This window comes from Hyaena hyaena, unplaced genomic scaffold, assembly GCF_003009895.1.
Source record: "Hyaena hyaena isolate Hyena2069 unplaced genomic scaffold, ASM300989v1 scaffold_104, whole genome shotgun sequence".
NCBI lineage: Eukaryota > Metazoa > Chordata > Mammalia > Carnivora > Hyaenidae > Hyaena > Hyaena hyaena.
In genome coordinates, this window is record NW_024080736.1 from 3028426 (window position 1) to 3040568 (window position 12143).

A 12143-nucleotide genomic window follows, 5' to 3' on the forward strand; every position below is an offset into this window, starting at 1 on the left:
CACAGAGCTGTATGAAAAGTGGGTCAACATCAGCTCTGGACTGCAAAGCAGACGGAGTTCAGTTTCTGTGGAAACTACAAAGTTAAGTGGGGAATGCTGTATTCAAAACCCCCTGCTCTGAAGTTCTATACCTGGGTTGGAAATCAAGGCTGCTTCTCTGTCAGAGTGATTTGGATTCTCCAAGCAAGACTGTAGGTCTTCATTCTCACGGATATCATTTCAAACAGAAACTTTCTGACAGTCTATGATTTTAGAGAACAAAGTTTTTCAGTGAATTAAAAAAAAAAAGGTAAGTAAGTAGTCACTCAGAGAAGGGAACTGTTATGATATAAATGTGCTTGGGAGAAATATTGTTTCTTGTTAACATTGCAGCTGGTTTTAGCTGTGTCTCTTTACCTGTGATGAACAGCAGGGCAGTTTTACTTTCTCAGTCTGAGCTAATACCTAACTGTTCTCAAGATAAATTCACAGATGACTGAACCATCTCTAGAGCCTGGTTTTCAGGATCACTGAAATCATTAACAATGAGCCTTGGTTGCTAATTTAATGGCATGGCAGATATATAATATTTATCTGCCACTTCTATTTCCTCTCCCGAGGCACACAAGAAGATGAACCTTCTTGACCTCCCTTGGAATCATGTGACTACATCTGGCAGATCTGGGCAGAAGTGAGTTAAGCCACTTCCAGACCCTGTCCTGAAAAACAGATCTCTTCCTCCCAAGCAACCTTGGAGGCCACATATTCTGGATCATCTAGCTGTCCAACCTCCAAAGAACTTCATGTAAGCAAAAAGCAAAACTTTGTTGTGTTCAGTCTTTGAGACTTGGGGGTTTGTTACTGCAGCTTAGCCCAGGCTATCAAGGTGAATAATGCCAGTACTGACTCTCCCAATGATCCCCTTAAAAACCAAAGAGCAGAAATCTCACATTTCCCATAAAATACACATCACACCATACAGCACAGTTCTAACAGAGCCAGAGGTGCTCATTTTGCCACAGAGTCTTAACTCTTAGGGGCGCCTGGGCGGCTCAGTCGGTTAAGCGTCCGACTTCGGCTCAGGTCATGATCTTGTGGTCTGTGGGTTTGAGGCCCGCATCAGGCTCTGTGCTGACAGCTCAGAGCCTGGAGCCTGCTTCAGATTCTGTGTCTCCCTCTTTCTCTGCCCCTCCCCAGCTCATGCTCTGTCTCTCTCTGTCTCAAAAATAAGTAAATGTTAAAAAAAAAGATTAAAAAAAAAAAACAAAAAACCTCTTAGAGTACACACTTCTTTCCCAGGCTCACTGCCATCCCCAGTTCAATGCTTCCAACACAATGGCAGTTACTGGCCAAATACTGGCTCATGGAATCAATCACAATTTGTCCTTCTTCTTTTCCCACGAAACGGTTAAACATGAGAACAGAATGAAAATAAAAACAAACAGAAGGAGTGTTCATCCAGGACTTGGAGCATTTAATAGCAGTGGAAATAGGCACCCTCCCTCCTACCAAATTGGGATGTAGGCGTTTCCATAGGGTCACGGAAACCCTAGTTAGCCAACAAAACTTGGTGTCCAAACCCCCAGAGCCTGGGAGTTAGCATTTGTCATCTTTCAAAGCCAGTAGTTTACTGAATCCTTATTACCCTGTCTTTTAAATCTCCTTAGTTATGCCCTGTCCTCTCCTTCCTGCTGTTCCTGCTTTAGTTCAGGCTTTAACTTTTTCTCATCTTATTATAATAGGTAAACTGACTCCGTTTCACCTCCTACTTGCATTTTTTTCATCGCCTCCTAAATGCATTTCTGAGCATGACTTCCTTTTATGTAAAATTTCCAAAGTCCCAAACGGGAGTTAAGGTCTAAACTTTCTGCAAAGCACAAAAGATTCTGCCTGATCTGGCTCCTGCTTATCTCTCTAGCCTAATTTCCTGCCATTACCCATACAAAACCCCATATCAACTTCTATTTCTCTGAATATGGCCATATTATTTCTTGCCTCTATAGAGTTGTATGTGGATATTTTCTCTGCCTTAAACGTCTTTCCCTCTTCCTGGAGAACTCCTCTTCAGCCTTCAAAACCCAGTTCAAACATCCCTCGTCTTGTAAAGTCTTCCCTGACCTCCTCTGGTACCTAACCAAACACAGGTGATCACCTCCTCCTCAGGAGGCAACCTTTAAGCCTAAACATACCCATTATTTCACAACACTGCCAGTAATTGTTTATGTGGATGTCTCCTCTGGGAGACTGCAAGCAATTTCAGGGCCATGGCCCCTGGCATAGAGTAGATGCTGTGTTTGGTTAAAGGGGAGGAGCCAGGCTGACAGATAGTGTGATGGGTTGGGCTGGACTCTAATCCCCCAGCCGGTGTCTCTGGAACATGACCACAGTGGGAGAATGGGAAGAACTGAATTCATCACAAGAAGAAATTCAATCTATACATGTTCAAGTTTTATTACAAAGTATGATGGGCAGAAAATACGGTACTTCTTATACAGGAGGCTGAAACAGAATGAAAGGGTGAAAATTAGGTTTAATATACTCAGGAAGCAAGAAATAAAGTCATAGATGTAACACTCCACTTTCAGGTGCCTCTGAAGTAGCCTTCAATGGAGATTTACCATTGTGGTTTCACAGCACAGTGTTAACATTTTATTACAAGCCCTGTGTACAATCAATCCTGTGATAATAATATTTTAAAAAGAAAATGGTGATAGTACAGCTCTGCAAGGGAACCGCTTCCTCTCCACCTGACCAGGGGATGTCACAAAACCTATAGTATAGAGGAAAAGTTTAAATATGTAACAAGAAATTAAGTTCAGACATACTAGGCTAAAGGGGACAGAAATTGATTGGCTAGAGCTTAACATTTCAGAGAACAAGAAATCTCCATTTTCTACAAAGAGGTTTGTACAATCATGCTACAAGTTCACACTCGGGGGAGGAGGGGAGGAAAAGTTAATGACAGGGACATAAAATACACAGGAACCAAAGCAAGTGATTCATACTTAACTCAAGCAAGTCTAAGCTTTAGGTCAACAAGTTTTGTCACACACTGTATTACCACAGCCAACCCCAGGTGAGAATATTTCTCTTAAATAGCAGACACCACAAGTCCATATTCACTGGGTTGTCCTAAAGGTGAGTCCTTGTGAGTTTTCCAGCTGTTATACAGACTGCCAACATCTTTCTTCTTGAGTTCATACTTTCACTAGCTTATGTGTTTCTGGTTTGACACACCAGCCCAAGCCTCTTTGGGAAGGCACCTGCATGTTTCCATACTTAAAAAACAAAAAATATCCACAAAGTAGCCTGAGAGGATTGGGCCCATACTGTATAGCCACACCTCTGACTTTGAGTGCCAGTGGCAATAACAATGGTGGGAGAGAGGGTGCAGGTGGGAGAGGTGGGCAAGGCTTTGCAACATGAGACACTCTGGGCAGCTGGCCCAGCCGGTACAGAGAGCCTTGTCCAGGGTTCACAGTGACTGCTCAGCTCTCCTCCCTGGGAAATCACAACCTAAGTGCCACGAATGACCCTCCTTCCTCATCCCGGAGTGCAAAGAGTAAAGGGAAGTGTCCGCTTTGAGAGAGGCGTCTACTTGAAAGGTCTCCCTTACTCCAAGCCAGGCAGGCAAAGGAGCTGCCATATTCTCAAACTGGGGAAGGTGGCGGGACTGTACGGGGCTGGCCCTTCCATGTGTGGTAAACCCTGCAGCTCCCATTGTCCTTACAGCCTCAGAATTCGAGGCCCAGGCTGCAGCAGGGAGAAAGTTCCATGGTGGCAAAGCAGGAGGAAGAGAAAAGAAAAAGGCGAGGGAGAAAAGTGGGCATGACTGGTTACAACCTCTGCTTCCTCTGCTCTGTACAAACCTACCACCAGAACAAGCCATGGTTTGGAATGGTCATGGGACTCCCGACACCTGCAGATTTCTGCCACCAAACATCACCTGTGGATGTGCACTACTGCAGGAAAAGGGTCCTCTGTCCTGAGCTGTCATCCTGTCCCCAGTTACCCAGTTCACATCTGATGAATGGCCAGGAAGGCTGATACAGGCTGAGGGCACAGTCTCATTCCGTAGCCATCTTAGACCTTTTCTACCCTCTAATATTTTCTTCTTATATCTAAAGATACACTAAAGAAACACTTACCGTTGATTTTCTCCCAAATCCTAAATCTCCGCTGAAACTATCATCAAAACCTTTTAGGAGTCTCAATTTTTTCTGTTTCTTCCCAAATCTTAACCAGTTCTTTGAGAACTGATTCTGGTTCTGATAAGAAATTCTCACCCAGTTATCAAGTATCTTCCCTCTTCAAGTCCTTAACTTGCTGCCTCATTCTCTCCCTGGAAGGAGAGAGTTCCAACTCTTCTGGGTGTAAATATTCAAGCCCTTGAAGGACTTGTACCCAACTCTCTGACGTGGTACCTGAGGCCGAATTTATTCAGCACCTCTCCCTCCCCTTAGAGAGGGACAACAGAGGCAGCCTCGGCCCAGGGCGCAGAAGCACATTGAAGGGCCACCGCCAGGAGCGCCAGAGCCCAGACATGCTGCCGCCTGGCCTTCCCAGGGAAGTGCTGACCGCTGCTCCTCTCACACTTGAGGACAACAGATGCAGAGCGTCCCACCCATTCTCTCTGGGTGTCAATTTGAAAATCCAAACAAATTAAACAGACACTTGCTTTTGAGACTACAACAGATCTCCACTTCCTGGAGCATGCCTGGCTAAGAGACTTTCTAAATCTTGAGACTACGGAAGTCCCCCCTCAGCCATGGGCCATCTGGTAAAAACAGAGAGCAAGAGGCCTGGGACTTCGAAATACCAGCATCTCAGCAACTGTGACTGTGTGTGTGTTTGCTCAGGGAGACTGGAGAGCCCCACCTGGGCTCCAGGTGGGATGTCAGGAGGAGGACCACACTGCAGGGCCTAGGGAGGGGTGAGAGGGCTGGGAGTCCACGGGGCAAGGAAAAACCAGCACCAGAAGTTGCTGGGTTCCAGAGTAAATAGCAACATTATGAAAGCATATTCTAATTACTATTGACAAATATTTTTCCCTTGTTTTTGAATTCTGGTTGACAAATCTCACCATTCGGGCCACATTTAAGTGCAGATCAGGAATCTTAACTTAGAACTCAGTGCCCCAGCCGGCCCAGCCCCTCCTATCACCTCTGACCTGCATTCCAGACCCTTTTCCATGGGAAGGACCTGATGGTCTCCTAAAGCAAGCAATCATCAACTCAGACTTGCTACCTTTGAGAGAAGGATCTTAGAACCAGCAAATACAACTGCAAACAGAGGAGGGTTCTGACTAAGAATCACTCACTTCACACTGCCAAATGACACAGCAAATCTCGTAGCAAATGCAGAAAAGCCAACCTCAAATGGGTGGCAAACTAAGAGGCCCCAAATCCAGCCTAAGAAAGTAAAAAAGTAGAAGGGGAAATACACTAAGAAGAGAGGTCCCTTTTTTGAACGAGCCCCTGTAAAGCAAAGAGCTGTGACTTTAGAGATACAAATACATCTGCTCTGGAGAAGAAGATTCGACCAAAAGAGTTTAAGGACCCAGGAGAACAAAACTGTTTTGTCTCTCAAGAGCAGGTGAGAGCCCAACCAGACAAAACTACCAGCCTTGAAGTCTGCTACTCTCCTACTCAATAGATGCACAACTGAGATGGGCTCAAAAACCTGTGGCAGAGCATGACAGACCAAAGTTCCTCTGGGCTCTGAGCATGTCCCGAACTCCGCCTGCCGAAAGACTCGCCCCCCACTGGAATCACACATAAGCCCCCTCCATGGAACTCATCCACATAACGGAAACAGACGCTGCAGCCAGCAAGTCCAATACTGCTCAGAACCTGAATGGGGTGGGGAGGTGACGGGTGTGCACAAACTGGCTGGCCCTGTTGCTATCTATTCACCTGAGGGCCGGGCATCATCACAGCCTATTAGTCCACTCCTTCCAGGGGCTGACGGTCTCCCACACTCGACAGGAGACCTTGTTCAGGATCAGATGCACTGACGACGTGCCTCTCAAGCAGGACTCTCTCCCCCCACAGCGCTCCAAGGGTGGACAACCACCAGTCACAGCAAACTAACCAAACAGAGATACTAAAGTTCAGTTTACAGATTGTGCTTGCCTATCATTCAAGCCACGAAAGAAAATGGCCTGGGGCTTACATCTGGAGAGACGAACAGACTAGGAATCCGTATACTGGAAATGCGCTCTAAGTTCAGCTTTCCTGAAACCATTCCCTTCAAGTCAGGCACGCCATCTCTCTCAGCTCTAACACGTTCCCAGTAAGTCCCACTGGGGTTGGGCAGAGGTACTTCAGGAAGTAACAGAAGGCTTCCCATGTCTGTGCTGGAGCCCAGGATGCCCTTGCGAAGACACAGGCTGAGAAAAGGTGAGAGAGCTGGCTGACTTCAGAGCACCGGGGCGGTTTGGGACTCCTGGTCAGGTACGTTGCACTCAGGCAGTGATTCAAGAAGGCAAACTGCTCATGGGGTCAAGGGCCCAGTGCCAGAGCCAGGCACTGAGGGGAGAGAGGAAGTACTAAGCGGGTGGATTAGGAAACAAAGGCAGAAACCAGGAAGAGTAAAATTCTTTTCATAAAAAAATTAGCCTGATAGGTAAAAAATATACAAAGTTGAAATTTGTTAAAGACATTGATAGTAAGAGGAAAGAACTCCAAATTGGTACTTGTTCCCACTTAAGTGCTAACATGACATGGACACAGATTGCTGCCTTGGGCAGCAGACAGAGAAGAGACATCTGGGGCAGATGAATACAAACACAGCCAGTGCCTGTAATGCTTATTAACACAACGGCTGACAAACAAATATACAGAAAATTTTAATGGAGAAACCAAAGGAGAAGAGGAAAGGAGAGAAAATCTTAAAACTCAGCCCTGGGCTGAGGAGGCGCCAACAGCACTGAGTCTGGCACAGAGAGCGATGGGATGACTGGCCAGGAACTCCTAGAGCAGTTTCTGGTAACAGTGGTGCAAAGCAATGAAAGACATACTGGCCACCAGAAACACGTTGCTTCTTACTTTGGGGATGCGGCAGAGGCAGGAAACACACAAGCCCCTGCCACGTGGGCAAGGCGCCGCCAGTGCTACACTCTGAGTATCTCCAGGCAGTTGTTGTAGCAGATGGCAATCCAGTCGGGCTGAGTTGATGCCCACTGCACGTTGTTGATCTCTCCTTCAGCTGTGTAGGCCAGGATAGGGTCCTCGATGGCCCGGGGCATTTGCTGGATGTCCCAGATGAGAGCCTGGTGATCATCCGCTAGTGACAGAGAAAGGCAACAAGCAAGGTCACAGGTCAGGAGGATAATGATCCCTGCCTCTGGGGTGAGTGGAGGTATCACAGTTCATAAAGCATTTGCTCACCAAGACCCCAGCGAGGAAGGTTTTATTTTAAGCCCCCATTTTAAAGATGAAGAAACTGAGAGTCAGAAATGTTAAGGCACTTGCCCCAAACCACAGAGCTATGCAGCCAGGGAATGGCAGAGCCAGGACTCAGAGCAAGGCCTCTGATGTGTCCCAGGGCCCCATTCACTGCAGGAAAGCTGAGATGGTGGGATGGGACTTAAAAAGGCACCTTTCACCTGGGGCAGCATCAAGAAAGGGTGACTGGATAAAAATGGTTCCCAAACACATCATTTTCAGCCACTTAAAGTACTTCAGTGATTAAAGATCCCTCTCTGATGATTCAACTTAATGGTATTTTACCCCATTTTATGGACTTTCATAGTTCGATGAGGTGTTATACAGATGAGATAAAGTGCTGAGAGGACACGTGTTATTAAAAACAATTTTCTCTAGAAAAGTACCCTGGGAAATACCAGAAAGAAGAAAATAACCTTAAAAAACTAAATAAGCACATGAAGAAAATATATCAAAATGAGAACAGTGGTATTATGAGAGTGGCAAAGAAATGAATTAAGTTTACTTTTTTCTACTTGATAAGTGACCTGTAATGTGGAGATATACTTTTATAATCAAATTAATAAGTTCTTAATTTCAGGGAAGAAAAATAAAGAGGCAATGACCTTCAATACCATGGTATCCCTTGATCCCACCAACCCATCTTGTTGTGAAAACCTGTCTCTGATACACAGTAGATCTGAATAAACTAAGCCCCTTAACAGGCCAGGCTCATGTGGGCAACACTAGCCTCCTACAAAAGCCGTATAACCTGGGCAAGGTGCAAGATGCCCTTCCCAGGGACAACCTCCATCAGGAGCCCTGGGGACTTGTTTGCAACACTCAGGACATCTAAAGCTAAGTTTCTTTTTCCTCGGTGCCTCTCTCAACCAAGCACATTCTTCAGCCATAGCTCTTCCACCTGAAAGGACTCAAAACAGTTGTAACATACGTAGCAGTGAGCCAGGCAAAGGAGCTTCCAGTAGCAGAAGATGGGTTTCTACTGGGGGGCACTGGTACTGTTCTCCACAAACAATGGACAACATCTTTCTTTTCTCCTTGTCCCACCCTGCCCTATCCACACCCCTGGGGAGAAAAGAAGGCAATAATGAAGGAGTCAGACCACAGCCTAAGGTGCACAGCAAGGCGATAGGCCCCTGACTGCTCTTTAATGACATACAGGCACGAACAGAGGGCCAAAAACAGGAAAAGTTTCATGCCTTTCAAATTAATACTAAAATAGCAGAAAACCACCAAACGACATTGTTCCTTTGGCTCCATAATGAACAAGGAAATAAGGGTGCTACTGATTAGCAAGAAGAGTACAAAGTATGTTAGAAGGAAACCCAAGACACTGAAAAAGATAAGGAGCAGAACACGATGGGGTGAGTGGAATCCTATCTGTGTAAAATGAAGGACCGACATTCATACTGGGGGATATGTGTATGCATGTACCCACATAAAAAGGTCTCAAAGGAGACACACTGTTGTTAGAGGTCACATCTATGGAGAATGGGACTGAGGTGGAAATAGGGCAGGAAGGAGAAAAGATAACTTTCACCTTCCTATTTTATATACCTCGGTATTACTTTAATTTTTAATAACAGACTTGTATTACTTTAATTTTTAATAACAGACTTGTATTATTTCCAGAATAAAAGCATATTGACACCCTGTATATATTTAAGGGGTACAGTTTTTGGTCTGGCAAATGGTGAGATGGCGACTACAAGTCACATACTACTGATCAGGCCATGCTGTGCCTCCAACACATCCAGAGCCCACTGCAAGTTCGTTGTGTGTCCCCAGGGAGTATCGGTGTGAGGCACAGCCTACAGCTGATACATGATGTGAACAGTATACAGAAGAAGCTCTGCTATCATGGAGGTACAAGGTCATCTGGAAATCTGGAATGCTTCAATTTTACAAATGAAGGGAAGCTTCCAATTGAGTTCCTTTGTTAAAGCTCTAAACCATCCTTAGAAAATAGTAAGGATTACAATTCTAAGGAGACAGGAAGAAGATCTCCTGACCTCTCCCTCCCCATCCCCCACCACCATGATTACCTGCAGTGCAGATGTGGCAGGATGAATGTGGGGCCCAAGCAATGCCATTGACACATGCTCGGTGGTTGTTTAACCTGGCGACAGGTGTGCAGGGAACTCGGACATCCAGAATCACTACCTGTAGAAATAACAAGTAAAAGGCCGAGGAACTTCAGGGTGTAACAGGAAAACAATACACTACACAAGAAGAAAAACAAAACAACAACAACAACAAAAAAACCCTCTAAAGCATAACTTGTTCATTTGTGGATTTAAAGAAAAGACCATTAGAGACGGAGGACCTTGGTCCCAAAAGAAGCTAGAAGGTTGAGGAAAAAGACGACGACCCAGGTAGTTTATAGTCTATATCTCAAACAACACAGGGCCTTAGGACTGAAGGCGAGAAGCAGGAGAGGTAACATGAATTTGGATAATCCACCAAGTGCTATTAGATGCATGTGCTAAGAATTCTGTGTATGCTCAGCTGACTGAGAGCCCTCTCCCCATAACCCCCAACGCAGAATGTGAAATGTAAGAAGTCTGAGGTACTAGCTTCACCAAAAGTTCATCACTGTATCATCTCCACCCACACATCACAGCTTTTATCAAGTAACAGGGTACAGAGAGTTGCCATTTCCATGTGTGTTTGCTAGAGCTGGACAAATCTGTCCAGACTAGAGAAGGGGAAAACTGCCTGTTTCTCTACTTAGCACCATAAGCACATATAATTTGGTTTACTTTTTAGACATTGCTTTTCTTGGCTCCAACTCCTGTGCTCCAAATATTAAAAGTTCTTAACACACAGTCCTTATTCTAGATCAAGCTTTCTCAATCTTGCCACTATTGACATTTGGGGTCTGATAACTCTTTACTGGGGGCTGCTGTGTGCACTGCAGGATGTTTAGCAGTAGCCCTGGCATCTGCCTACTAGATACCGGTAGCACCCCCCACCCCCTGCCCCCAAGCTGGGACAACCCAAAATGTCTCCAGACGCTTCCAAAAATCCACTGGAGAGAAAACTGCCACCAGCTGAGAACCACTCTTCCAGATACACTAAAAAGACCCACAGTTTGGTGGCCAGGCCTACGTCAGCCTGAAGCAGGGTACTCACCTCCATTCCATCCATGGCCATGGTGGCCAGGTAGTTCGGGTCCTGCTTGTTCCAGCAGAGCCGAAGTAGTGGATGATGCTGTGGGTCTTCGTAAATGATGGTGCTGTGTTCTAGATGGCGGAGGTCAAACATCCTCACCGAGCCATCAGCGCCCACAGAAGCAAACATGTCCCTGCCACCCCCAGCCCGACTAAATGCAATATCATAGACCTGTTGGTGAATAAGAAGCTTGAGTCAGATTCCGGTAGCAGGGAACTCTGCTATCCCTAGCTCACCTAAACCCCCTTCACGACACAGGAGGTGGTAAATAAAGCCAAGCAATATCTGTGAGTACTGGCAGCTGAGAGCTCTAACATCAGTGACTTTCCAAAGAATGAAGATCATTCTGCTACACAAACTGGCTGGCTTCTGAACTCCTGCCTTCCAAGTCTTTTTCCCCCAACCCTTGTGATAAAGCAAAGAACATATACCCTGCTGAGCAGCAGGGCACAAGTCCAAGCAAGTCTGCTGTATGCTGTAAGCCAGTAGCTGTCTTCTGCCACAGCATAAAATTGAGACATTTATTTCCTGGGCTTTGGTGGCTTTTTTTTTGTGCATGATCAGAGACAGATCCACGACCACCACATTAAGGCCATCAGTTTGAAAGATGGAAGCAGTCCTCCTGTGGCCACTTAATAGCAGGCAGACTGGTTCTGCTGTGAAACTTGGACCTGAGACTCATTTTCAAGAAAGAATAGCAGTTCTGAATCATGGGAGACTCAGGTGTTCCTATATGCACAAAGGGGTTTAGTGTCACTCACTTATTCTAGGACATGCTCAGTTTCTTCTCCTAGTTGGTCTGTGTTCAGAAGTGAATCAATTTAGGTTTTGAATCATTATTTTCTGCATTTATTACTTGCTGCACACATTGCACCACTAATATCTATGAGAAATCAGAGGCAGAGAGCAACAGAGAGCTTCAGAGAAAGAAAGGGACAAGGAGAGACAGACAAAGTCAGAGCCAGAGCACCAGAGCAGAGAGAGAGAAAAACTGAAAAACAAATGCCAAGGACCTTCTGGGGTCAAGGACAGTAACAGCTGACTCCTGGGAAACATGAGTGGCAACTCCACTAAATACGGTCACTCCAGCCTTCTTGAGGCTCTTCCTAAGGGACATTGCCAAAGGAGCATCTATTTCTATTCAACTTCATAAATTCCTTTTTCTCTGGCTGACAATGAAGACATTGAGCTTCTCCTTCTATGGTAGGAATTAGGAGTGGTTCAAATGCAAACTGGGCCGGTTATCACGAGGAGGCCTGGCAGGTCTAGGCTTTGTCTAGCACTGTCCAGCTACGTTACAGCAAGGGCTGTTTACAAGATGTGTACCCCACAGGTGGCTCCAAGTAACTCCTGGGGACAGGGATGCCACAGCTGCATCGCTAAGCAATCAGGCGCTGCAGGCAATGTGGCCGACTGTGTAAAGCTCTCTCAGCTCTGAGTGACTGCTCCGTCAGCCGTGTTCTACCGGGAATTTCATCATAAAACATCATAAAACAAGGGAAGGTGACTAGTCCTGGATATGCACTACCCACACCCGGGGCA

The 12143-nt window shown here is 45.8% G+C and overlaps 1 protein-coding gene across 3 annotated transcripts in view; it reads right to left on the minus strand.

Annotated features, from left to right (window-relative positions):
- Positions 1 to 2405: 2405 nt before the first annotated feature.
- The window catches only part of DCAF7 (DDB1 and CUL4 associated factor 7), a 31448-nt gene continuing 21710 nt past the window's right edge, over positions 2406 to 12143 (minus strand). Inside the window, exons 5-8 of one of the 3 annotated variants that reach the window (XR_005529013.1) lie at positions 10563 to 10772; positions 9473 to 9590; positions 7029 to 7266; positions 2406 to 2478 (exon numbers count right to left, since the gene is read on the minus strand). Coding sequence is in view for 2 of the 3 variants with exons in the window: in XM_039235941.1 (XP_039091872.1) it covers positions 7094 to 7266; positions 9473 to 9590; positions 10563 to 10772 (501 nt within the window). In the remaining variant the exon portion in view is untranslated. Of the gene's footprint in view, positions 7267 to 9472; positions 9591 to 10562; positions 10773 to 12143 lie in introns of all 3 variants that reach the window. The other 2 variants (XM_039235942.1, XM_039235941.1) reach the window with 2 other exon arrangements.